We start from the raw sequence: 27831 nt of genomic DNA, 5'->3' as shown, positions 1-27831 counted from the left end.
ACGTTCTATTTGGTGAAAACTGCTTCCACAGGTACTTAAGAAGTGTTTGCGCCACTATTGTGTCGCACGCCACCATTTTGTGGTGCGGTTGCGCTAGCCTTCATGCGACACAAATTAGGGTGCGTTCCGGTGCTCAACATGCAAAAGTCTGTCACATGCCCTATGTTAAAGGTGCACCACAAAAATTTGGTGAACTCTGTTGGGCCAGTGCATGGAAGTAACAGAATTATGATTTCTGGCGCACGTTCTTAATGAATCAGCATTGTACACGGACAGAGCACTTTTAGTGACGTTTACGACTTTCTTAGTAAATTTGCCCCAGTGTGTCCGTTCCATTAAAAAGAAGAGTATGTCCTAGTCTTCAAACGCAGAGATCCGGCTCAAGAGTAAACTCCAGTCCCATTCGAGTAAAAAATTGATCTATTTCATTGAAGTTTTCAAACACTTAACACATGATAAAAAGGTGGCCACGGATGGCAAAAAAAAGTAATTTCAAATGCCTAAGCACTTCGGATAAACACTTTATCCTTACTCATGTGTTAAGTGTTTAAAGACTTCAATAAAATACATCGATTTTTGTGCTCAAATGGGGCTGGAGTTTACTCTTGAGCCGGATCTCTGTGTTTGAATGCAGTGCTCCTTTGTAGCTGGTGTAATCCGAGCCCGAGCAAATCCTCTCGTTAGTCCACTGCATCCCAGGTGAGCTGACAACGTTCTTTTGTTTTATGTCCTAGTCTGGTAAATTTTTCGAAGATCACTCACGGACTAAGTAGAAAAAGGCAAACTATGTTTCCGACCCACAGGAACCTCACAGGTAATCGGGTGCAAGAATGATTTTCTCTATTGAACGTAAAACCATGTGCAACATAGACTCGCAAATGCAAGATCAATACGTTTCAATGCAATGATCAATGATGAATAGGACCCTGCACATTGAAACACTCTTGCATCAGTATGTCTACATTATACGTGTCGCACTTGATTTTATGTTCAATAAAGAAAATCACTTTGGTACCTGATTCCTGGGAGGTTCCTGTGTGCCGTCTTTTACTATATTGTTGGTCTGTGGATTGTATCTGGCCTCCAGATAAATCCCAGCAAGCAGCTGAGATGCACTGCACTGGCAGGGTACTTCTACGTCTGGTATTACCAGGTGTAGAATTGCATCCTAGCCTACACGAGAACTAGAGCAGGCTAGAGGCATAGCACAGGGATGGGACAGGAACACCCTGCATATACCATCCCCTCTGACTGCACCTCCCTTCACAATCCTCCATGTCCACCTGGCATGGAAGAGGCATAATGGGTGAAATAGGCACAATTTCTGGCCATATGTCAGGAATTTTGCCTATTTCAGGGCTTGGGTGGCCGATTTCAAATGTACAAGCCCTAGTAAATGTGGCTCTTAATGACACCACCCATCTCTTCTAAGGTATTAACCTCTGCAAGGCAGCTGCCAGTCAATAGCAAAGCAGCCCTGGGAGGGGCTCAAGCTAAGAATACTGCAGTGAGACATTCAGCGAGATCTGATAACTGGCTAGAACCCAGAAGATCCAATAGACTTTCATTAGGGCATTTAGTTTCCATTCAAGTGTCCATCATTTCTTGTAGAACTTCATGATGGAATTTCTGGTGGCCCTGAACCTAGGTAAATTCAAATCTCTACACTTTGTGACTGAAACAATCAAAAACTTACAAGCTAGTTCATCACTACTTTCCAAGCTTATAGTAATTACCTATTTACTGGCCAGACCCCTTCCCCTCCGGACCCATTGTATTTGGAACTTCTGCAGAGTCGGCATGCTCGCCCAAGTACAAACCAGTAAAATGCAACCATCCGTTCCTATAGAATAAATTAGAATAAATCAGTATTTAACCTGCTGGCAGGTGGCACAGAAACACAATGGAAGGACTGATAACTTCTCAAAGTCAGAAAACAAATGTATAACTACAGTTACCTCAACGCCGCTTCATTAAGCACAACCTGTAATGAGGACGGCAGAGCAGTCAGTATCTCTTACAAGAAACAAATGGTGCCGATGCATTTCAGTGCTCAGCGAGGGCAGATGCTTCTTCAGTTCAGCAGAACACTTTGTAGCGGGCGGCCTGGGGCTTTATGGCTTGTGATCACTCAGTGGAAATGTGGACTTTGGCATAGAGTCGTGAACAGCTCATATAGCAAATCTAAAACAAAGGAAGATTTTGAGGCCAAAATCATCGGTTTTGTTTCATTGTGACAACCAGGTAGTTCCTAAATAAAGGAGCGAGGGACATGTTTTATTCAATGATATGAAACAATTTATGGGCTACAATGTTATTCAAACAATGCACAAAATAAAAAAGTTAGAATAGGTAGGCCTATTATATGGGGTAATACATGCTAACAAAAGGACCTTACCAAGTGCAAAATCCTAAACATGTTCCAACTGAATGGAAAATTGAGAAAAATTAGGTTTAAATGGGGTAACAAAATCTGGTGGTTGTGGAGGTGGTGAAAGGGGGCAGTCGACTTGACAGGAGCGACTCAAGCAAATAGAGAAAAGAAGAAATAGAGAAAACTGTGATGCTTCTAAATAATGGACAACAAGATGAAAAAGGAAGGACATACAAGGGTTATTAGCCCTACAGCCAGATTTATTCAGCTGTACCTATTTGCTCTCCTACCCTACCCTAATCATTAGGTAACAACAGGTCCATGTTCCTATTCCTCACCAAAGTGAAGACACAAAGTCAAAGAACTGGACAAATAAAAACCGCAGAAGGACCAAACAAAACCAAGAGGACAATTCAGTACAGTTTAAGGAGACCAATGGATAGTCAGAAGACAAACAAAGGTCAAAAGATCAACGGATATGGAAGTCCAGAAAATGCTAGCAAGCTCCATAGAGACTTATAGAAAGCACTGGGAAGTTCACAGACATTCTTCTTATGAGCTATTAGAGTCCCAGTCTAAAAGGGGATTGGATCAGTCACTTGACAAAACAGGCTTGGAGGGAACGATTGTGATTGGAGCTAGTGTAACCATCTGCAGCTCTGAACAAAGTCAGAAAGAGACAGACGGTTGTGGTGCAAATCAATTAAGAGAGGAGTGAAATATAAGGCAGAGTAAAGACTATAGCAGGACAGAATTAAAACTAAGTACTAAATCACAGTCACTGGCACCTCTTCTGTGACACTTTATGGGCAGAGGGCATGGAGCTGAGACCCGAATGAGCACAGATATTTCAAGTAGAAAACGAGGTAAAGTAAGCTAGGTAGTGAAGTAAGGCAGAGTTCAGACTTCTGAGGTAGAGAGGTAATGGAAGCTGGGAGTGAAGTAAGGCAAAGTTCAGACTAGTACAGAACAGAATCCAAACTAAGTAAAACTCTTCTGTCATACTTTATGGGCAGAGGTTGGCACTGAAGCCCAAACAAACACAAATATTTCAACACAAGTAGAAGATGAGGTAAAGTAAGACAGGAAGTGAAATAAGGCAGAGTTCAGACTACTGAGGTAACGGGGTAATGGAAGCCGGGAGTGAAGTAAGGCAAAGTTCAGACTTTTGCAGGGCCAAATTCAAACTAAGAACAACTCTTCTGTCATACATTATGGGCAGAAAGTGGCGCTGAAACCTGAACGAGCACAGATGTTGCAACATGAGTAGTAAATAAGGTAAGATAATAATGATGTTAAAGGAAATCATTTGTTTTTATGCATTGTGAACCAAAGATACCTTGAGAATGCTGTAGCTTGTTTAATCCCTGAACCGAGTGGTTTTGCTAAAAAAAAACAATTATAAAATTGGGGACCTTGGGAAAGCTGGGTTCAGTCTGGTCGCCGTACATAAACACATTGGGGCTCATTTATTAAGGGTCCGAAGGCGACAGAAATCGGTGGGCAGATTTACTTACCCGGTCCAGTCACAATCCCGCGGCACGTTGTCCGACCCTGATTCGGGTCTTCCGGGAATCACTAAGGTCCGTGCGCCCGATATCCAGCAGGTGTCGCTGCTGCGCCGAGGTCCGCCGAAGTTCACCTTCTTCGTCCCGCTGCATGTGAGTGCTGATCTTGCGACACAAATTATTTTTTAAATTCCGTGGTCTTTCCGAATCCGTCGGGTTGTCCGACGGCCACGCCCACCGATTTCTGTCGTGAAAGCTGGCGTGGATGCAACACAATCCGGTCGCGTGCGCCAATATTCCGGGGCAATTCGCGCAAAACGGAAATATTTGGGAAACCCGATGAAAGTGCGGCGTTCGGACCCTTAGTAAATGAGCCCCAGTACTTCCACATACACAGGAGCTGCCTGAACTGTCCAGACAGAACTAATCACCCATGAGTCATACACAGCACCTGTGGGATGGTGCAGTGATTGCTTACTTCTGTCTCTGTTTATGCTGGGCAGGACAAGGCTGGAGCAGTGCATAATTAGGCTCGAACTGAGCATGGGATTTAACTTTTAAATTGTGTTGCAAGACAAAGCACTTATATGCACTAGGAAGAAGAAGGTGAACTCCAGGGACCTGAGCGGGGAAGCGACACATGCAGGATATCGGGCGCTCGATCTTAGTGAATTGTGGCACAGTGCTTTATCGTCGGATAGTGCACTTTCGTGAACTCCGCGGGACCAGGTAAGTAAATGTGCTCCACAGTACTTGGCAGTGGTTTCATTCAGGTGTGGAAAATAATCACCAAGTTAGAAAAAGTTAATTTAAAAATAACTGTGTCAGAAATGTATTTTTATCCGTTAACAAAAATCAAAATAAATATGCAAAAGAGAAATCTTAATCAGATCAAATTTTGTATATGATCGCCAATAGACTTCAAAATGGCATCATCTTTTCTAGGTATGCTTTTGAAGGAACTCGGCAGGGAGGTTGTTCCAAACATCTTGTGGCAAAGTGGAAGAAAAATAAGACACAGTGTAAAATCATTTATTGACATTATATTAGAAAAGTATTTACATAACAAAAAGCTTTAATATGATTTCATTTTTCTTTACTTTGAATGCACAGTCTAGAAGCTTCATCTGGTTTAGGCTTTGCACATTTTGTGTAACAGATGGCATACTGTATAGTCACTCTATGCATTTTATCCATATGAAACATATGTTCAGTGGAATTCTATGCACGACATTGCTGAAAAAATACATGTAAACCGGCTAAAAAGCTATTTTAATTTAAAAGAACATTGGAGGATATGGTATATATACGAGAAAGCAATAGATTTCCGATACGACATCTTTATTCTTACCGGAGACCTGCTTATTGCCGTGTGACATCACCATATAGCGGAGATGCAGCAGCGCATCGCTGTCTTATAGACTTACATGAAAAATTGTTTTAATAAAAAGCTTTGGGATTTGGGATTGAGTGCTCTCGCTGTAGGGAGACGCGCGCACACTCGCTGATATAACCACTTTGTGTTACTGATGGGCCCACAAATGCACTTATGCTGATAAAATAACATTATCTAGTGTAACTTGTTAAATCTACTTTACTGTGAACAGATTTGAATTAAGCAACGTATTCCCTATGTAACAGGGAAGCCATATGTAATTCTATCCATATCCCATGGTACTGAGATTTTTCGCCATTCGCTGCCTACTATATGTTGTTGTATTATGTTGGTTTAATGGAAAAATCCCATAGGATAATTATTCCTTAAAACATTTATAAAATGAAGAGGCTCTTTTATTGGTTTCCACGTAATGTATAGTATGCAGGGTTACGGACACCTATCAATACTCTACAAGCAATACTTTTCCAGATTTACAGCATAAATATAAATATCGTATGGAATTCTAAAATGAACTTACCCTACACCCTAAGGTGTCATGCCTTCTGTAATTTTTTTTCCATCCCAGAGATTCCATATGCTTCAAAATTGTCAACATTGGCTTACCATATGTTAAAAAATGATATTTTTACAGTCCCACTAATCTATCAAATCCACAGTAGCTTTGGCAAATTCTACAAAAGTTTCGATTTTGGTCTGAATCAGTCCAAACTGCTGTGACTCCAATTATTAAAGACTCAAGTATAAGACGAGTTTATTAGCATAATTCTTGTGCTAGGAAAACCCTACTTGGCTTTTACTTGAGTTTATACAAAATATAAAGTTAGTATTTACCTCCGGTGATCCCCGCAGCTTCCCTACCTTCTCATTTTCCTGTGTAACAGCTTGGGTAGAAACTGGTTCATGTACTATGCCCGTAACATAGTTTTGCTTCCTGATGACATCATAGAGTGCATGGACCTGTCTCTCCCTGACCAATTTTACCAGAAGCTGAGAGGGAAGAGGATCCAAAGGGAGTACCAAAAACAAGTACTTAGTTAATTATTTTTTATAACGAGGGGCTGCTGAGCATTTTATTACTAAGGGAAGGCTGCTGGGCATTTTTCTTACTGTTGGGAGGATGCTGGGTAGTTGAATGTTAAGGGGAGGCTGTTTGGCATTTTATTAGTGAGAGGCAGCTGTTAGGCAAATCATTAGTGAGGGGCAGCTGCTGGGCATTTCATAAGTGAGGGGTGGCTGCTGGGCATTTCATTAGTGGGGGGTGGCTGCTGGGCATTTGTTAGTTAAGTGGAGGCTGGTTGGCATCTCAATAGTGAGGGATGGTTGCTGGGCATTTCATTCATGAGGGTTCACTGTTGAACATTTCATTAGTGGGGAAGGCTGCTGGACATTTCACTAGTGATGGGAGGCTGCTGGACATTTCTTTAGTGGGGGAGGCTGCTGGACATTTCTTTAGTGGGGGAGGCTGATGGACATTTCTTTAGTAGGGGAGGCTGCTGGGCATTTCATTAGTAATTTCCAGGTCAATTGAAATCATCAGTTAGTCTGATCAAATCTGAGCAAATCAGAAAAAAATTAGAAATTGGATTTGCAGCTGAAAAATCAGCAGCTTCACTTAGAATCTATAAATCAATGAATGGTTTGTTTATCTGTTGCAACAACCAACCAAGATTTACAAGGTTAAGTAAAATTATTTCAGTAAACCAAAGACCTATTCAAATCCTACTTCACCAATAACCTTCTACAGATTTGTAAGGAATAACTTGATTGGAGAATTTTGAAATGAAGCAGCCTCAGAATTAGGTGCAATTGACAAATTTGGTGCAAATGAGCTACCGGTGTTTTCCTGAGGATCGTGACTTCATCTATAAGCTGCAATCCTAGAGTGATGCCACACCAGTTAGCACCTAGTGTTAGGGTTGAGGAGACAAACTGTGCTCGACTTCTGGAAGGTTCTAGTCCGCCTGTCCCTAATTGTATCTGAGCTGAGCTGTAGTGATAAACGATGTGTGAATATTCCTACCTTTCAACGAAAAATGTGTATTAAATTCACATAATAATGTAAAAAAAAAATTAAAACTGAAATATTTTAATCTGCTGTCTGACTCATCCCCTGTTCCAATAGGGTCACGTCCGCACCTCATAGATAGGCACCTGCGAGGTACAATTAACTGAGCTGAGTTTGCTTTTTAGCAGAAGAAAATCCCTATTAATTACAGCAAAAATCTATTCATGCGGGCAAACCTTAATTGCTACAAATTGCCAAGCAGAGGACTGGCACAGGTACAGAAAGATTACTGTGCATTGCTGCCTCTCACCCTTTTTCTACATTGGTCAAACTAAAGAATCGCTTCTCTGCATTCCTGTAAGTGAGCAGACAGTAAAAAAATGCTGCGTCTCAAAGGAAAGACCTAATGTTCTGCCCCCGGGCAAATATTAAATTAAAATGTTGAAGTTGGCCATATAGTTTGTGCAGTTATAACGTTTTTGATTTCTAGTGCTGCTCAATATTAATAGATATGTTGACTAAGCTCAATAAAGTCTAACTTATCAGTTACCTATGAGAATTGGTTAGCCAGTCTGGTTTACGCATTAGTAACCAAAGAGAATTTGTTAGCCGGTCTACTATACCCATTAGTAACCTAAGAGAATCGGTTAGCCGGTCTGGTAGACTCATTAGTTACCTAAGAGAATTTGTTAACCTGTGTTGTATATCCATTAATAACCTAAGAGAACTGGTTAGCCAGTCTACTATACCCATTAGTAACCTAAGAGAATCGGTTAGCCGGTCTGGTAGACCCATTAGTTACCTAAGAGAATTTGTTAACCTGTGTTGTATATCCATTAATAACCTAAGAGAACTGGTTAGCCGGTCTACTATACCCATTAGTAACCTAAGAGAATCGGTTAGCCGGTCTGGTAGACCCATTAGTTACCTAAGAGAATTTGTTAACCTGTGTTGTATATCCATTAATAACCTAAGAGAACTGGTTAGCCGGTCTGCTATACCCATTAGTAACCTAAGAGAATTGGTTAGCCAGTCTGGTAGACCCATTAGTAACCTAAGAGAATTTGTTAACCTGTGTTGTATATCCATTAATAACCTAAGAGAACTGGTTAGCCGGTCTGCTATACCCATTAGTAACCTAAGAGAATTGGTTAGCCAGTCTGGTAGACCCATTAGTAAACTAAGAGAATTTGTTAACCAGTCTGCTCTACCAATTAATAACCTAAGAGAATTGGTTAGCCGGTCTGGTAAACCCATAAATAACCTAAGATAATTTGTTAGCCGGTCTTCTATACCCATTAGTAACCTAAGAGTATTAGGTGGACGTATATTTTTCTAGTTTGTGCAGTTAGAAAGTTTTTGATTTCTGATGCTGCTCAATATTAATAGATTTGTTGACTTAGCACAATAAAATATAACTTAGTTACCTATGAGAATTGGTTAGCCGGTCTGGTATACCCATTAGTAACCTAAGAGAATTTGTTAGCCGTCTGCTATACCCATTAGTTACCTAAGAGAATTGGCTAGCCTGTCTGGTATACCCATTAGTAACCTAAGAGAATTTGTTAGCCGTCTGCTATACCCATTAGTTACCTAAGAGAATTGGCTAGGCTGTCTGGTATACCCATTAGTAACCTAAGAGAATTGGTTAGCCGGTCTTGTATTCCTATTAGTAACCTGAGAGTATTAGGTGGACTTATAGTTTTCTAGTTTGTGCAGTTAGAAAGTTTTTGATTTCTGATGCTGCTCAATATTAATAGATTTGTTGACTTAGCACAATAAAATATAACTTAGTTACCTATAATTAGTTACCTATGAGAATTGGTTAGCCGGTCTGGTATACCCATTAGTAACCTTAGAGAATTTGTTAGCCGGTCTGCAATACCCGTTATTAATCTAAGAGAATTGGTTAGCCCATCTGGTATACATGATCGGAGTATCATGATATGGTATAAAATCCACATAAACATATTTCATATTAATGGGGTCTTATCATTTACCTATTCTACAGAAATCAATACAGTATGAGAAAGTTACTCCTGCATACTGTTGGTCTCCATGAGATATCTGCAGTGTCAGACTTGGATATTAAAATTTGATCTTGGAGCCCACCATTGCATAGCTACATGTATTGTTTATTACATAGTCTAACCATAGATTTGTATGAATATATAGGATGGTTCAGATTCTGAAAATCTGTATGAAGTAAATTGAGTATACCCTGTCTACTAATGCAGGGCCTGGGGGCCCACCTATCTCAAGGGCCCACCGGTGGATCCACCTGTCCAAGCAAGGACCCCTAGTTGGCTTATCCTGGTGACTAGTCTTAATAAGATTGGACAATCCATGTCAAAATAGTTGTGAATACTTTTTGAATTTTTTTTAAAAAGCATTTTTAGTTGAAGGATTCATGAGTTCCATGTATTCACCTGTTAAACCAATCCTAATTGACCTACTCTACTTAGTATGACTCCTCCTTACACTGAAGTTTATAAGGTTGAGTCTTTCTAGTCTTTCTGCATTAAATAAAGCAACAGATGGAGTCATAAGCTGAAATTTTATACTGAAACCATTGAGAGAAAATTGGCTTTTCTTCACTGCAAAAATATATGGACAGCAAGTCCTTATCAGTGTAAGATTTTAGCAACTGCACAATATCGTTACACCTTAAAGGGAATCTACCACCAGGATGAAGGATTGTATGTAAATGAGCTTGAGGGGCTCCAGGGTCCATAGGTGTCAATGGAGCCTGGTGCCCCTCAGGCTCATTTGCATACAGTATTTCATCCTGTTGGTAGATGTCCTTTAAGGAGATCAATTCTTGTCTTCAGAGGCAGACAATGGGGGTAATTTATAATATATGCTGGTGCTCTGATGTGCCTGATGACTCCAGCCTTCTCATGATTCTGGCAGGCGGCTGCGGCTGCGAACAATTGCACTGCATCCTGTGAATTTTCAGACCAGGATGTTTACCGACTATAGTTACTATACAAGCCCGCTCCACCGCTGGCTCCTCCCCGTGTAACGCCCCACCACTTGGCATGAACAGGGAATAAGTCGCAATTACTAGTGGTCCTTTAGTCATTGCGATTATTTCAGGGCTTATACACCGAAAAACTGGCGTCCTGATAAATGTCCCCGATTGAATTTAGCTGCTCAATACACTAGACTCATGAGCTCTTTTATTATCTAGCTGCTCATATAGAGGCATTTTGACATGGATTTTGAAAGTACAGTAAGCAGAGAGTTTACAGTTTATCAATCTCTGTAGATCTATTTAATATCATTTACAGTGAATCTTGTGATCATTGATGATAGATAATTTTTGATATATAACATGCTGGCTGCCTGCAATGACCACTAGAAGGAGCTCAATGAATACCAATTTATATAGTTCCAATTCGACAATATATTATATCTTTCCTGAGAGAGTCCATACTATGATTATAATAAATCTGTGAATGTAGGTAATGACTAGTGATAAGTAGACTCTTAATTAGCTCGTGCGGGGTTCGGCTCAATCTACTTCCATGATCGGTGGCCCACCCACGTGTAGTGCCGGCATCTCCAGTGGCAAATAAACATTTAAAACCTTCAATTGATCCCAGCAGGTTTTACATCCAAAGTTTCACGATCCATGAGGCGAGTTGAGCCGCTCACCTCAGGCAGCACCAATCAAAGGAAGGTGGGGGCAGCATCTGGGGCACAGTCACATGCTACAAATTAGGACCTGACAATGAAAAATAGTGGGGCACACCAAAATCCGATCGTGAGCGCCAAAATACAGGGGCAATTCAGGGCAAATCGGAAATCGTCTGGAAACCCGAAGCACGATTCGGACCCTTAGTAAATGAGCCCCAGTGTCTGTTCACATCTGATGAGTGTAAGACCAATGGGTTTTAAACTGCATGGAGGACTCACATACTAAGAAAATAACATGATATATTACTATTGGATAAGAAGGAGGGCTCAATGTTTTATAGTTTGCCTCAGCAGAGAGAGTAGGTTCACCCCTGGTCACATCTACTAATCACTAGTCACGCTGGTCTATTGGGCTTCTTTGTTAAAGGGGTTGTTCAAGACCCCGATACAGTGGTTGGATTGGTGACGGGTGGGCGTGGCCGGTCACCTAGTCCATCCAGAAGGTGTTCACTGCCCGGAGAGACAGCGGCAAGTAAGTACAAGCTTACTTTTTTAAGCACCCTCATCCGGCCTGTATGTATACACCTGTATGTATTTTTATTAGGTCCTTGGACAACTATTTTAAAATTTAAGAGATTTTGACTTCTAGAGAGAAATGTTGATCCAGGGCTTATTTTGATTGCCACATTTAGAGTCAGGAACTAATTTTTTCTCTAATTTATTAAAAAATTGAGGTTGATCCTATACAGGTTGTTGTGTTTCTCTAGGAGAATAGATTGGACTTGATGGTCTATTTACATCCTCACTATTTATATATGTAACTATAGTTGAGTCACTCCTCCCGCTACAAAGAGCTTGTATTAATATGCTAATTAATAGAGAGAAGTAATAGTAATAAATGTATACAATTCTTCAAGGAGAAGGAAACCATAGAAACCAATATACTGTATTGCGTCTAAAGAATCATATCCAATTCATGTAAAAGAACTTCCAGGACAATAAATAAGAAACAGATGTATTTGTATTTATAATAAGCTAAAAAAGAAACATTCATGATCAACATGTGTTCAAATATCCACGGTCTTACAAAGCATTTCGCCGAACATCCATATCTATTAAGTTATTGCTAAAAACTATTAACAAATGTATTATATTTATAACTTTTTTTTTTTTATTCAGAACACTATCGTACAGTACAAACATCCATAATTTAGGGAAAAGAAAACGTCATGCTGTAGAAACGTAGCACATCTTCATGCTTCCCGAGTCCAAAAAGAAATTGAAGATGACTGCAAATTAAAAACGTTCCGAAATGTCATTTTACAGTGGTTTGTCTTTCGTTATATTCAGAGTTTCATTCATATTCTTGTGCTCTTCTATCGACTTATTGCTCTCCGGTTGTGCCCAAGGTGGTCCATGTAGCTGCTTGGGTCAATGGGAGAGAAATTTGTGAAAGAGTGACATAAAACAAGGAGTTAAACACAAAAAAAAAGTAAACTATTGTGGGAGATGTACTAATCCTTCCTAATATTTAAATATTTTTTGCACCTTGCTTGACAACTTTGATTGAAAGGGATGTAGGTGGCTTAAAGGGAATCTTCTACTTCCCAAATTGCTCCACTAGTAATTACAGATTTGTAAAGAACTGCATACTTTTTCTAGACATAACTTTCCAAGTTCCAAGAAACTTTTCGTTTTGGAGAAAAGTCATTTTGTATCTATATGCAAATGAGCTATTTTCTGCACCAGGATCGGGTCACAGATGCTGGTACTCCTTTTTTTTTCTTACTTACTAGACAATTTAAGGGAAATCTACCATCGGTAAACTACTTTCTTAAGTGGTTCCCCATGCATATTCCTCCTCCCTGCAGCAGCTGCTGAAATTAACTTTAATCCATTCTCCGGGTGCATGTAGTAACCTAAGAAAACTCTGGGAGCCCACCTCCCGTCTTCGCTTTGGCTTGTTCCTGCGCATCTCCGTGCAAGCTCCTGTTCTGGTGCTGGAGATTTGCTTGACTCACGGGAGCTACTGCGCATGCTCATATTCATCTCCCGATGGGCGAGGGAGCTACCTGTATGCACAGTAGCTCACAAGAGTCATGCACAGCAATGGAACAGGAGCTACTGCGCTTCCGCTCGGAGACATGCAGTAACAATCTAAAGAGACGTGGGAAAGCCGGTATGAAGTGGCTACTGGGGGCGTGGAGTAGCATTTGCCCCAAGAGCTCTCTCAGGCTACCTACCACACACCCCCAGTAACCTTTAAAAAAATTTGCACATAAATGGATTTGAGTTTATTTCAGCAACAGCTACACACCAGAATTGGTCAAAAACAGGATACAGATGCGCCATTTTTCCGTTTGACTTTGCACGCTCTTTTCAGTGAAAACTGCTTGCATGTGTATTTATAAATTGTCTGCAATAAATTGTTGTGTTGTGTTCACATTGTACCCAACGTGACAAGAAATTCTGCACTAAAAGGGGCGTTCCGGTACACAGTCGGACCAATCGCCATGTTTATCATGTAGGGTCCAACAGAATTGTGTTACACGCTCTATGGTAACGGTGTACCAAAAAAGTTGGTGAACTCTGTCGGAGCTGTGTAGGGGAACGTGTGCCACAATTCATGAATCATGTAGGGCGTGGAGTGACGTGAAGGGGACGCAGCTGGCAGAGCAAGTGGCCTGGCCCGTGGCTTCCGTTCCCAGCACCGGTGCACTCTCTAGCGACTTTTCCCACAACTTTTGACAAAACGCAGCACAGCCACCCACCAGATACATCAAGACACCTAAGCCTCTTGATGTATCCTGTTGAGCCAGAGGGGTGGCCCGAATGACTGCATATAATAAATAACTATAATTTTTCATTAAGTAAATTAAGAATTTAAAAAATTCGGAGCATTATGCAACTATTTACTCAGAACATCAGGTCCTGTAGCATAGTGGTGCTCTAGTATAGTCTTCTACACATAACACTGGTAGCTGCATGAAATCTTGTTTTATATACAGCACATTGTGTACATATATACTGCAATGTACCTGAAAACGTGACTCTAATTCAATCGTTTTGTTCGTCAACGTTCCATTAATGTGATGTAATCTGCAGATTTTTCCATCCTGAAGCAAAAGAGGTAGAAAAAAAAAATGAAATTAGTAATAAACATAGAATTCACGGAATATAATACCAATAAATCCATCCAGTAGAAATAACTAATAAATAATATTCTGATGCTTTTGAAATTGACTTGACCTCTGTAAACAGCAGGGTGCCCTACACGCTAGAAGGACACCAGAGGCAACGAGGAAACCATCCTGCTGTCATAAATCACAGTGGATAATGGCTCCTGATGGTTGAGGTTAGAAGGTCATCTACCGCAACGTTCACCGGGCAAAGGATGAGCAGATGTCACAGTCCAACCCACAGATGCCGACTGTGACACAGGAATATAGTAAAAAATTGAAAATAGACAACTTTAATGCATAATAACTTTATGTATTCTGTTAATGTTAAAGGGATATTCTTATTTTGGCCAAAGTGGAAAGAAAATGTTCTCCCCAACATAAGCTGGAAGTTATTGAAAATCTGTTTTTGGAGCTCCCTCGGAAGTAGCTCGAGAAAATCTACTCCTACTTACCACCATGGGAGCTACTTCTGCAGCTTATATCAACCCCCTCCAAAAGTTTATCCGACTCCTGAACACCTCAGGTTGTGCTATTACAATATTTATCCATGAAAAATTAAACAATACAACAAAAATTAGAGTCTTTGATAACAAGGTGAAGAACTTTGCACCAATTGTATCATGTTGGTGAACACCTTATCTCAAAACTTTAATGCGTTGCCTTGCTAGTTTCCCATTGTGATCCTTGGACTTTCAGTGTAAGACGGATTCTACTACTCCAATGGGGCCATCTTGTGAGTGACATGCCAGTTTCGACCAGCATGACCTGTCATATTCAGTTATTTTGTGGCACGTCTGACACACACACGGAGCAAAGTGTAAGAAATTCCATCGTGTGCACGAGGAATTGTGACTTTTACATGCCTTTTAAAGCACGGAGCGTGATAACTTTGGGCTAATGGGGCCTATTTATTATTAAGCTGGCTCCTTGAAACAGTTCCATGTGTATTTTCGCAGATCCACTGCCCATCAAATTCATTAAATTGGCTTTGGCCCTAATTACTATGTAGAATTTTAGTTTTTCAAAAGAGTCCCAAAAAAGTAGCAAAATGCATAAGTCCCAAGTCATAAATCTGTCTTTGAATGGCACTGTATTAATTGTAGTTCGATGTTTACGTCAGATTAATGACGTGGTGGAAATAGTCCTATGCCACTTTTTAGCAGTGGAAAGTGCCAAAAAACCTCAATGCGACTTCTTCAGTAGAGATGAGTGGACCCGTTAAAATTAGCCGGACTTTAACCAAAGCGCTCCCCCCCCCTACTGGTAAGTCCCATGATCAGTACTGACACTGTTTGCTGGTGTTGCAACTACAGATTATGGGAACCATCCTAAATATATTCCAGTCCCCTTTTCTGATTAGGGTTGATAAACAAGGTGTTTGTTTTGGCAAATAATAAATAGTTCTTCTGAAGAAATGTGGTGGCATGAGTGTCAGACAGACCTGCTGTTATATTCTATACATCCACTGGCCCACTGACTTGTAGACTTGACTTGTAGACTTGACTAGTAGACTGACTTCTAGAGTAAGTCTCTGCATACCGCTGCATGCCAGCAGGAAGTGCCTGTGTCTGAGCTGTTCTTGTAATGCAGGGGGAGGGGAAGGAGGCAGGGGGCACTGCAGTGGGCAGACAAGAGAAGCTATTCATAAGAAGAATCCAACCATAGTCAGAAGATTTATGGTTGGATCCATGGACAACCAACATTGTAAACACCAAGACTGATAGACGTAGGTTGGAATTATATCTGTGAAATGCTGTGTTTTTGTTAATAATAGTAACTAAGAGAATGTGTTAATTTGTTATTATATTTAAGTGAATGCCCCTTTAATCTGTTCGCTGTATCAGTTGCACATGAATGTTTGTAGATGTAGATATCCTGTTCCACCTACTTATACACATATTGAACCGTTATTCTGACTCACTAGGAAATGTTTCTGTAAATCTTCGCAATGCGGGTAGTTTTGTCATTTACAATATGTCGTCTATAAAATGACACTAAATTGTTTGGCTAGCCTGACATTTATAGTAGCAGCTGCTTCCAATGCCAGTAACAGAAACAGGAGATCTATACATTAGTCACACAGGATGATAGAATAATTCACACGTCGCATGAGGTTTCACTGAAGAGGAAGCGCCGCTCCGGATAATTTCAAACATTAATGAATCTTATTTTTATCAGTAAATAAAAAATTTTATTGGCAATTTTCTTAGATGACGGATTTCAGGTCATATATTTTGTGAATAGTAGTGCATTCACTGCATATGTTTGGATGTTTCTCTACATGTAAGTTGAAATAATAATAACAATAGCATTGACAATGAGAATTTATAATGTTAAAGAAGACCTGTCACTAGAGTTTTACCCCTCAAACCAGTAATACTTGGGTTAAAAGTCATCCCCATATCACCTAAAATTATCTGCCACTGAGATACTGTAGAGCCATTTTTTTCTTATTTACAAATAAGTAGACATGAGTCAACTTCTGAATAGAAGAGTCATGTTTTCTTCAGGCTGCCAGTAAACCCTGCCTCCATAATTTGATTGCCAGCTCTGTATCTCTTCAAATCTTGGCATGAGCAGAGAGGAAGTCCTCTCCCTGTCCTAGCCAGAAAGTTGTCCCTCTCACTTCATGGAGTACCTAGCAGCGAGCACTGTGTGGGAAACTGCAGATACTCTCTCCATTTCGCAAACTATGAAATAGGCGGGGCTTCGCATTGTTGGGCAGAGTCATATAGCAGTGGGCGGAGCCAACATAGACATAGACAAAGTTGGGAGGAATGATTTTGCTTGATTTTATGATTTTATTGTGCCTGTTCTGGATGAAGGGTTCCCTTTCAATATAATATTTTACCAAATTATATATTTTTTAAATTAGAGCAATTATTTAGTTGCGTGCTCAAATAATAGACTGCAGTCCAAGACACACCTCTTTTCTCATCATTGGTTTAGGCTTCTGCTTTATCCCACCTGTTCAACTTCTCCTTTTCTGATTGGTTGGTGAGTTTATCAATAGCGCACCAGAGAATGGGTAACTTACTTTGTCTCTTACATCAATGACTTTGATCAAGGATTTTTCTTTGAGTGAGTGTTCGATATTGTTGTGGGTGAGGTTCCAGACCCTACCTGGTATCTCCTATTTCTTTGATAGCTACAATAGTAGTTAACAGATTATTGATTTGAGAATATCTGTGTAAAGAACGGAATTTAAGAGCATATATTAACAGTTATATTTTTGAGGACTTTGTAGGTTCTTAGGGTGGACTATTTTCACAGCTTCCCCCCCTCTATTGATTATAATCCACAACCATAAAGGAAGGATCTCAAAATGATATGTAATCCTCTCCATTTATTGACTGTAGACTGTAATTGGTACCTACAGTTTTGTTGCAGTGTATATAGGTTGTCTGAAAGTGGTGTTGGCACCCAGGGGTGTTGGTTAATCGTAGCCATGGATAGTTGATAGGGGTGTCGAGTTGCTGGATTGGCTGTTCAGCCACCAATCAGGCAATATGTTGTGGTCCCTAGGAACCCACCAGAGCCCAAAAATGGCATGGAAATTTTGGGTCTGCTCATCTCTACTGTTGACAATGGTGCATCTTGGAGATTTGGGGCATAATACCAAAGATCAAGATGATCTGTAAGTGTCTTGTATATTTTTCCCCACCCATCCGCATTTTTTCCATAGACATTGCCCTTTCTTCAAGGTCTGCTTATTTCTAGTCAACAATGTCAGGTCAACATATTTCTGTATAAGCCAGAAGAAGCGCATGTAGCGCGAAACGGCTGTCGCTCCAGTCTGCACCGCAGGACCTCCCCTCCCTCCCCTTGTTATGTACTCCCTTTATGCCTAATAAAGACACTCGTTTTTGCAACATGGTCTAAGGATCGTCAGTGAACCTTGGTGAGTGCCATCCCACTTCTTCCATTTTATATTTCTGTATAAAGATTTTTTTAAGAAAAATGTAAGTTCTTATTTTCCTACATACATATAAATCACATTCAGCCTAATGAAATCACCTGATATGGCCCCAAAAGTTTTAATCACTTCGAGAATGCATTCATATTCTTCTAATGAAATACTGGACCCTCTCTTCAAGGTTGAAGAGCGCCTATTGTTTGAAATAAGGTCGAAATTCTTTGATGCTCAAGTTGTATCTTAGCAAATTGTCTAGATTCCCTTTTTTCTCAGGTTCTAAGCACTGCTAGATTCCTCGACTATTGATCTTCATTTCAGTGTACTTCACTATTACAACTTGATAGCGGCATTCTGGACATCTAGGCTTTTAGATATTTTATATAATGCCGTATATTACGACGGAACAATTGGAGGTAGACAATAAAAGTAGTTCTTCTCTAAATGACCTCCAAAGTCATGGCAGGAAGAATAACATTGACGGGGAAAGAATAGCCATATAAAGCTGTCAACTTCTCCTTGAGTCAGCTTTATTTGCTTTATTTCTATATTGAACGCCATCCTATTTATTTAGCTTTGTGTCAATGTCTATAAAGTGACACTATGAAGAAGGCTGACAAGACACCAAGGTTAATTTGTCATTATCACTTTTTTTTGGGATTATTTCTCTAGGTTTTTCTAACAAGAAATACATTTATTATGCTACACATCTTGTCTCATCTCAGCACATGCTCCTCTTTCCGCACAGCACCTTCTTTTGGGGAGTTATCTGCTTTGAAAAACCTCACTTTGATAGAAGGATCTCCAAGGAAAAACCTGGGTTATAGCAAAGTGTTCAGTGTCTATACATTTCCTCCACAGGGAAAACATGGAACTACACAGTTCAAAGTGAAGTCAATGGATCGTCTGTATAGTGTTAGTGTTGAACTTATGTGGACAAAACTTTTTTGAAAGTGTAAAAATGTGTGAAATTTTATGAATCATGAGTCATACACTCATGGGGGGGGTTATCAAGGCTAGTGCTGGCCTACAAGCCCTGTTAAAGTTGAAATTCCTGACAGACAGAAAGGAATTGCAACTTTTTCCCACCCTACAGCACCTCCAAATTAGGGGACCGTTGAGTGGACCGTGTCAGGGTATGTAGTGGGCCGTCCCTTTCTTGTAGCTTGTGCAAGGAAATTGGCTGGGGGCTCTTGATATATCTTCTTTAAATTTAATACTAACGCCTGGCCTATGAAAAGGGAATTGGATGATATTATTAAATATTGCACATTTTAAAGCAAATAACACCAACAATTACAAGCTTAAAGGGGTATTCTCGTCTGGGCATTCACATCCAGATTAATTAATCTGCATAGATAAACATTTCTTCAGTTAGATGTCATTAAAAAAAATGTTCCTGTGAGAAGATAATTTCTCATAAATGTGGTGATATGGTCCCTTAGAAACAAGACTGTGTCCTTGGTTACGGCCACCTCCGCTGGAGGGATTGCACAAGGAAACAAAAAGTTTTTGTATATGAAATGTCCGGGAGTTACTGTATGTCCCACTGCCGTCCTGTGGTAATGAACGCTGAAGCCAGGTGGTCAGGCAGGGCTCAATAGCGCATGTCTGGCCACTGCTGCCAATATGTGAGGTGGTCGTATCCGAGGAAGCTATCTCGTTTCTAAGGGACAGAATGACTACATTTTTATGAGAAATTGAAGAAATGATTACAGATGGCAAATGAATTTAATAAAATTTAAATGCCTAGGTGGGAATACCCCTTTAAGTTACCAACTTTTTCATACCAGAATTTTAGCATGGAGAGCTTCATAAATCACCCTCTAAACGCTTATTACAAATGCAATGGGAGAAGTTTATCAACCTGTTTAGTACAGAATTGTTTCATAATTTGTATCAGATTTATAAAGGGTTTTAGATCCAAATATCTATTTGGAATCAGGGTGGCCAGGGTATTGCATTTGTGTATTTGATTAACTCTAGCAGTCTTGGACACAGAGATAAAAATATATCTTGTAGCATAGTAAATGCCTCATGAATGGTATCAATGTAATCCAGGGTACGGTACCAATGAGACCAAAACCCTGACCCTATGAGTTCCCATTAAGAAGCTAGAACTACTCCTACATTCTGGATCTGATTGTCAGGCTTAGAGGTAGTGGATCCTCTGAACCACTGCGGACGATGACACAAGCCACTACCTGGGACCAGAGTCTAAGTGGCACTCGGTTTTCACCAGAGCCCGCCGCAAAGCTGGTTGGACTTGTTGTGGCATGGTACCACCAGGTCATTCCACAGGCATTGGAGTGGCAGCCAAGGTCGAGGTACAGAAACTGCAGGCCATCTCGTAGTTGGGGACAGGCAGGAGGTCAGGACGGGCAGCACAGGATCGGAGCAGGAGCAGCAGGTGGGACTGAAGAGGACGGAGCAGGAGCCGGGACTTGTAAGCTGCGTGTGCGACACGCTGGCGGAGGGTGAGAGGCACGGGTGAGCCCACGATATGGGTCGCGGGACCACCCGTGACACTGATACTAGGTAGAAGGGGTTCCTAGAGCCCTCCTTTAGGTGTGAAGGGGTGTGTCTGCACCTTTTGTAATCAGGGCACCACTTGTGTCCATTGTCTTTGCCTGGGGAACATCACCAACATCACCAAGCACAGGAAGGATCTTCAAGTGGACGATCCGTCCCCATTAGGCCAACACCTGTAACCTGAACTCTGTTACACTGTATATATATTGTGTGTACTGTTTGTGTAGTGTGCTCTTCAGGCAATTAAATATAAAATTTAACCTGCAATGCTCTTTTATCTTGGTCCACAAATCCTCCACACCCCTGTGTCTCAATTATATACATGCTATCCTAGGATTGGCTTCTAACCCAATAAAATCCTATTATGGCTTATATCAAATGAGAGCTGGTGGTGGCCTACTGGCCTGATAAGGTTCTGTTTCACTTAGGCTAGTGAAAGGGGTTCAGCTGTTCAGGGTGTTGTGCCGTATGGAAGTTGTGTGGACAGACTCTTATTCCCTTTCTCTAATTCACTTATTTGTCCCAATGTTCCTTAATATTTTATTTTTCTTCTGGGAAACTATAACTACTATAACTATTTCATAAAATTGTGAATTGGTCTATAATTGTAATCTCATCATATATATACAGGCGGTCCCCTACTTAAGAACACTCGACTTACATACGACCCATAGTTACAAACGGACCTCTGGATATTGGTAATTTATTGTACTTTAGTCCTAGGCTACAATAAACAGCTGTAACAGTTATCACAGGTGTCTGTAATGAAGGTTTATTGTTAATATTGATTCTTATGACAACCCAACATTTTTAAAATCCAATTGTCACAGAGACCAAAAAAGTTCTGGCTGGGATTACAATGATAAAATATACAGTTCCGACTTACATACAAATTCAACTTAAGAACGAACCTACAGACCCTATCTTGTATGTAACCCGGGGACTGACTGTATATATATATACATTTAACTCATGATGCCTTTAAATGAAAGGAGTGATGTGGTCCCAGACATTTTCCATTTCCCATTGTTGTGGCTGAGGCTACAAATTAATTATACATTCAGATCCTCCTGTTGCTAAGAAACATTTATATTTTCTGCACCACCGAGCTCATTCTTTGGGTTTAGAAAATGTTAATCAATCGTCAGGAATTAAAATTTTTATAACAACTGGTTTCACATGTAACCTCCTACGTTCTCATTCTTTTTGTAGGTCCTGAGATACATTAAGGCTAAATATATTCTTTGACATGGTTTTGGTTTTGCCTATTGATATCCAAACATTATATACAGCAGTTCTTTATTAAAGCTTTCAATGGATAATTTGTAGTTGAGAAATATGTGATCATTCCTTCTCAACTTTTACAGGAACAAGAATTCCCTAGTCAACACATTGGGGGTCATTTACTTACCTTTTCCTGTCACGATCCAGCGGCACGTTCTCCGACGAGGATTCGGGTCTTCCGGCGTTTCATTAAGGTGGTGCACCCGATGTCCACCAGGTGTCGCTGCTGCGCTGAAGTCTGCCAAGGTCCGCTGGAGTTCCCCAAACTATTCCCGGTGCATGTGAGTGATTGATTTTGTGACACAATTAGTTTTTAAAATTCCGAGTTTTTTCAGAATCCGTCAGGTTTTCCGATGGCCATGCCTCCCGATTTCTGTCGGGTGAAAGCCGGCGCCGATGCGCCACAATCCGATTGCGTGCGCCAAAATCCCGAGGCAATTCGGCGCAAAACGGAAAAATTCGGAAGACCCAGCGGAAAAATGCGTAAATGGGCCCCATTGTGAATGTTACTGCAGATCCAACCCTTTCCATAAAACACAACAACACTATTAGACGCAACCCATTGACTGGAATGGTGTAGTTTGTTTTTGATAAACAAAACTGTAGACCCTTCTAATAATAGAAATTATGCAGTTTAGGGAATCCATCACCAGGATTTACCTACCAAACTATCTACTATGTTATGTACCATGTGGCTCTATCCAGCTGCTTAGCTGCTTCATCTATGCCAAAGGTTAAATTTAGAAATATGCAGATAAGACTGTAGTGCTTTGGGGTTGTACTGTAAGAAGAACACCTTGGAACACCAGCTCCTAAGGACTAACAACTCCCCCTGCTACACTTCCACTGACCATTGCCTTCGCTCTTCAGATACGTCACTCCTTGGTCCGGCGGAGATGTGCAGCTGTAGTCCTGAGTTGCTCTGCCAAACCACTTAAGCCTAATTTGCATATTTATAAAATGAAGTTTGGCCATGGATCGAACAGCTGGATGATAAAGACACGAGTACGGCAGGCATGTGTGGGCTTAGCGCTACATAACATAGCAGTTAGTTTAGGTAGGTAAATTGTGTTGACGTATTTCTTTTAAATGGTGGATGAGATGCTGGTTATCCACCTCAATATCTGATTCAGAAACCCATGTGCTTTTAGCAGGAGAAAGAAGAGGCTTGGCAGAAGTGGTTTCTGAAAAGTGGTTAAGCCTCAAATAACGGGAATAACCTGCATGGGGTAAAATTGGGCAGTATAGGAAGATAAGAGGTCTACTCAATGGGAGGGAAATTCTGGGCAGATTTTGATACAGAACATCGGTGTCAAAATCCACTGTGTGAACTCATCCTAAAAATGTAGAAAAAGTAAGAACACATGACGCTGAAAGGGTCCCTTTACCCCTTTTCCCATTAAATGTGATTTAAAAGTTGCTACTTTCCAAGTACAGTTGTACATTTTCTACCAGTTTCTATTGATCTGAAGTCTTTATTTATGTCCTTTACTCTAGTGCTAGTTATAATCAACCTATTATTTCTGAGCCGCTTCACAACACACCACTACCTTATGAGGTTCAGAAAGGATCAACCATGTTCCACAGTCAGAACATGTTATATGTCAGGAATCCATGACCTGTAACAAGTGATTTAATTTCCCGGAGGTTTTTCCATACAATCGGTAGCCTGCGCCTTCACGTACACGTTATCTTTCTCATTCTTCACAAGATTATGGCAAAGACAAAAGCTGCAAACAATTCTAGATATATGGGTCTATGGTGCAATAGTAAAATATTGGGGTGGATTTATCAAGTAGACTGGCTCTTTATGAAAGTTCTTTATCTGTCTTTGGAGTTCTGCTGCAGATTTATTAAAGTGGCTTTGGCCCTTGATAAATCTGCTGGCAGTGTCTTATGCTATGGGGTTTGACGGTCACATAAAAAGTTGCAAAAAATCATCAAAAGCACATAGGCCAGGTCGGGGACTGGCATGAATTTTCACCGAAACTGACGCCTAATCGGAAAGTCACAATTCATTAATTCAGTCTTAATGGGGCAGATTTACTTACTCGGTCCTGTCGCGATCCCGCTGTGCGTTGTCCGACGTGGATTCAGGTCTGCCGCGATTCACTAAGCCCGTGCGCCCGAGTTCCTGCATCCGTCACTTCTGCGCTGAGGTCCGCCGGAGGTCACCTGCTTCTTCCTGGTATATGTGAGTGCTGATCTTGTGACACAATTCTCTTTTAAATTCAGCGGTTTGTCAAAATCCGTCGGTTTTATACTGGGGCCATGTGCTGGGATACCTAAATGCTGGGGGCATGTTCTGGGATACATATATACTGTGCACATTTGCTGAGATACCTATATACGGAGATCATGTGCTGAGATACATATATACTGGGGGGCATATGCTGGGATACCTATATTCTGGGGACATGTGTTGGAAAACCTATATACTGGGGGGCATGTTCTGGAATACATAAATACTGGGGCCATGTGCTGGGATATCTATATACTGGGTGAATATGCTAGAATATCTATATACTGGGGGCATGTTCTGGGATACATTTATACTGGGGCCATATGCTGAGATACCTATATATGGGGAGCATGTTCTGGGATACATATATACTGGGGGCATATGCTGGGATACCTATATACTGGGGGCATGTGCTGGGATATCTATATACTGGGTGAATATGCTAGAATATCTATATACTGGGGGCATGTTCTGGGATACATTTATACTGGGGCCATATGCTGAGATACCTATATACGGGGAGCATGTTCTGGGATACATATATACTGGGGGGAATATGCTGGGATACCTATATACTGGGGGCATGTGCTGGGATACTAATATTCTAGGGACATGTGTTGGGATACCTATATACTGGGGACATATGGTGGCATACATATATACTGGGCTATGTTTTGCGCTTCTATTTGCATTAGATTTACTAGATTCTTTTCTACAATTTTATAGAGGAGGGGGTTACAATTTTGTTTCTCTGCCTAAGGCAATAAAATGCCTTGTCCCAGCCTCAGTACAGTACACTCACAGCTCTACACACAGACTTTTATCCCTTATTCATGTGTTGAGACCCAAATGGGAGAATTTTGGAACCGTGAGTCCCTTTAACTTCTCCATAGCAAATGCAACTTCTTCCACACTACCCTTGACCATAAAGGAAGATTGAATTGATATTAAATATTTCTTCCTATTTTATTCTCTAAATGGATAGGGATTTTATTGTTGGTCACATTTTATTGTCTAAAACATCCGGCAAATAAAAGAAAATAAAAGTCAGTCTATAATGGAATGAATATTTTAACACTCAGGGTTTTATTACGCTGCCCTTTAACTTTTCCCAACTCTACCAAATGAGCATTTTTCTGCTGTAATGTTAGCAGTTCGGAGCCTACGCAAGACACAGCCAGACACGGACAGTAGGAAATGCAGAGTAAATTGATGTTTCTGAGGAGAAATTACATGGCAGAATTGCCTTTTGCTGCACTTAATACATAACTCCTAGTAGCCTTTAGTCCTGTGTTTCCACCGTGGTACATTAATTACAGAAATAAACATTGGAAAATGTTCCAAGTAAAGTTTGTACGGTACTTTAGAAAATTTGGAGGCAGCAGAAATAACAATGTTGCAATTAGCAAAGAATTGGAGAGATTCGTTACGACGGCATGTTTAAAAGGAAGCCTAATTATCGAAATAACGGAGCAATAATTAAGCATAAATTGTGTGTCGTGGAGACATGACTGCGTAGTTGCCATGTGCTGCTGACCTCGGGGTGATTTGAGGTAACTCACTAATTATGTATGTTGGATGGAGATAAAAAAATCGCAGAAATTGCAGTTAGTGGACTAAAACTAACTTAAAGGCGAATACAACTTTACTTTTAGAACAAGAGGTCCCAGACTATTTAAAATTCAGATTCAGCTGAGTTAAACCCAACTCAAACTTTTAATTCCTGCTCATCAGTGGCATTTAAACTACTGTAGCTGCCATTTTGGGGAATGTCAGGCCCCATGACAGCATCAGGGAGGAAAAATCCTCCCCAAAATCGCAAGTGGCATTTGAAGAGTTAACACCCAGCCAGTATTGATCATGGACGTTAACGGCGGGGCGTTGAGCTGAACCCAAACCCGGTCCTGAATTTCTAATAAACTCAGCTACAACCATTCAAAGAGTTGAAGAGCTGGCACCGATTGCGAAAAGGAAGTTGAGTCATACCAGGCCCCGACTCAGAACTTCTAACAAACCCGTATTTTTCAGTATGAACCGAACTTTACAGTTCGGATCTACTAACCATTAGTCTCTATGTCTTTCAGGACTTATACAGTCTCCAACAGTCAAATTTCTCAGCCAGTGTTTTCAATTCATTACCCCCAGCAGCCATTTTAATTGTATACATTGCTCAGCTGTGGCAAAACGGAGTTCCCATTGACATATTATATAGGTTGAGGTTTTACTGGGGCACAGGAGCTTTGCAGGGCCCATAAATAGTTTCATGCACATTAGAGAAACACAGTACTATAGAAGATGCTACTATCTGGGGACCAGGTCCACATTTTGTTTTGTGGTCTAGTAGGTGATCCCATAATAGTTGTTTGACAACCTTGTTAAGCCAATACCTATAAACGTGACCCCCTCTTTAATAGGAATAGGAATTGGGGGAATTTTTTTGTATATTTCATGATTAGGGATGTGCAAACCCAGTTGGGTTTGTGTTCGGGAAGTACGTCCATAACTTGATAAAAAGTTTGGTTCCAGTACCAGAATCCAAACACACCACTAACCTTAGCACTAACTCATTTTTAAGCAGTACCACTTATCTGTCCTTTCTACTTATGAAGCTGGGACAAAGGTAACTCTGCCAATTTAGTAGACAATAAAAAGAGTGCAGAACTTCTTTAGCAGTGCTCAGTTAGGGTGTTGCTAAGGAGAGACTCTATAGACAAATTTCCTTAGTGAAATATATAGATGAGTGGGCCAAACAAATTCACTACATACACAATGGCTAAAAAAAATGAATATTATTTTCTGAAGGCTTAACATTTGTATCTTTATTGGGTGTTTTTTAAATTTAATTTTTAAATGTAGAATTATTAGCATAACAATGTAAAACTTGGATACCAGACATAGACAGAAGCCAAAAGAATCTAAATGTCATTGTAACAGATTTTGTCTAAACACCATGTAAACAGATGCGCCATACAAACTGATAGTTATCAAGGCCATGATTGTCTCCTTGTTTTGGCACAATGTGTTTAATAATACTTAAATGACATCAATTATTGATGGATTCTTTAGTTATTATTCATGTATTGGATTTCAGACAACATTACAGCTGATCCCACTTCATTTTAAAAAGGAAACTATCTCATGAGCCAAAGGAAAATCGAGAAATGGCTAAGCTATCACCATGCCTGATCTCGTGTCTAATTATTTTTAGACCTTGCCAAAAGCCTCCTGCCAGAGCTAGATATTCAGACTGAACAGGAGCACCCAGGGTCACTGTGGATCCATGATACAGAGTAATATCCTCCTGTAAGCTGTCATGCTTCCAGGGTAAAGTATCGCAATAATATGACACGAGAAAGAACAATCCAAGAGAAAAAAGTCAGAGACACATAAAAAGTGAGTATAAAAGGTCTATATGAGACATATCAGTGATAAAACCATGTGTAAAAGTCTTTATGAATAAATCCAACCAAATTCTTAAATCTTAGCAGTTAGCAAGACACCAAATGCTTGTTATGTTAGTAATAAACCTACAAATGTTTAGTTACTTACCATTGAAATTCATAAAAAACCCATCATCTAATTAAAGGCTCTCACTGTTTTCTGCCCCTCCACCGGCTAAACACTATCCATCAATGTAATACACGCATTTCCTTTCCATTTCTTAAAAGAAGGGCTTAAAAAAAGGCTGTTTGTTTAGCTATTTTATACTTTACAGATGTGTCCTTTGTCTGGCAACCTCCTTCATAAGCT

General features: G+C 40.4%; 1 protein-coding gene across 2 annotated transcripts in view; it reads right to left on the bottom strand.

Annotated features, from left to right (window-relative positions):
• Nucleotides 1-11860: 11860 nt before the first annotated feature.
• LUZP2 (leucine zipper protein 2) overlaps nt 11861-27831 on the bottom strand; it is a 394297-nt gene continuing 378326 nt past the window's right edge. Inside the window, exons 11-12 of one of the 2 annotated variants that reach the window (XM_072118540.1) lie at nt 13967-14044; nt 11861-12353 (exon numbers count right to left, since the gene is read on the bottom strand). In XM_072118540.1, coding sequence (XP_071974641.1) covers nt 12249-12353; nt 13967-14044 — 183 coding nt within the window. In that variant the 3' untranslated portion in view covers nt 11861-12248. The remainder of the gene's footprint in view (nt 12354-13966; nt 14045-27831) is intronic. The other variant, XM_072118541.1, reaches the window with a different exon arrangement.

Source organism: Engystomops pustulosus, chromosome 7, assembly GCF_040894005.1.
Source record: "Engystomops pustulosus chromosome 7, aEngPut4.maternal, whole genome shotgun sequence".
In the NCBI taxonomy this organism is placed as follows: domain Eukaryota; kingdom Metazoa; phylum Chordata; class Amphibia; order Anura; family Leptodactylidae; genus Engystomops; species Engystomops pustulosus.
Note: the sequence above shows the minus strand (reverse complement) of the source record. Positions and strands in the feature narration are given on the sequence as shown.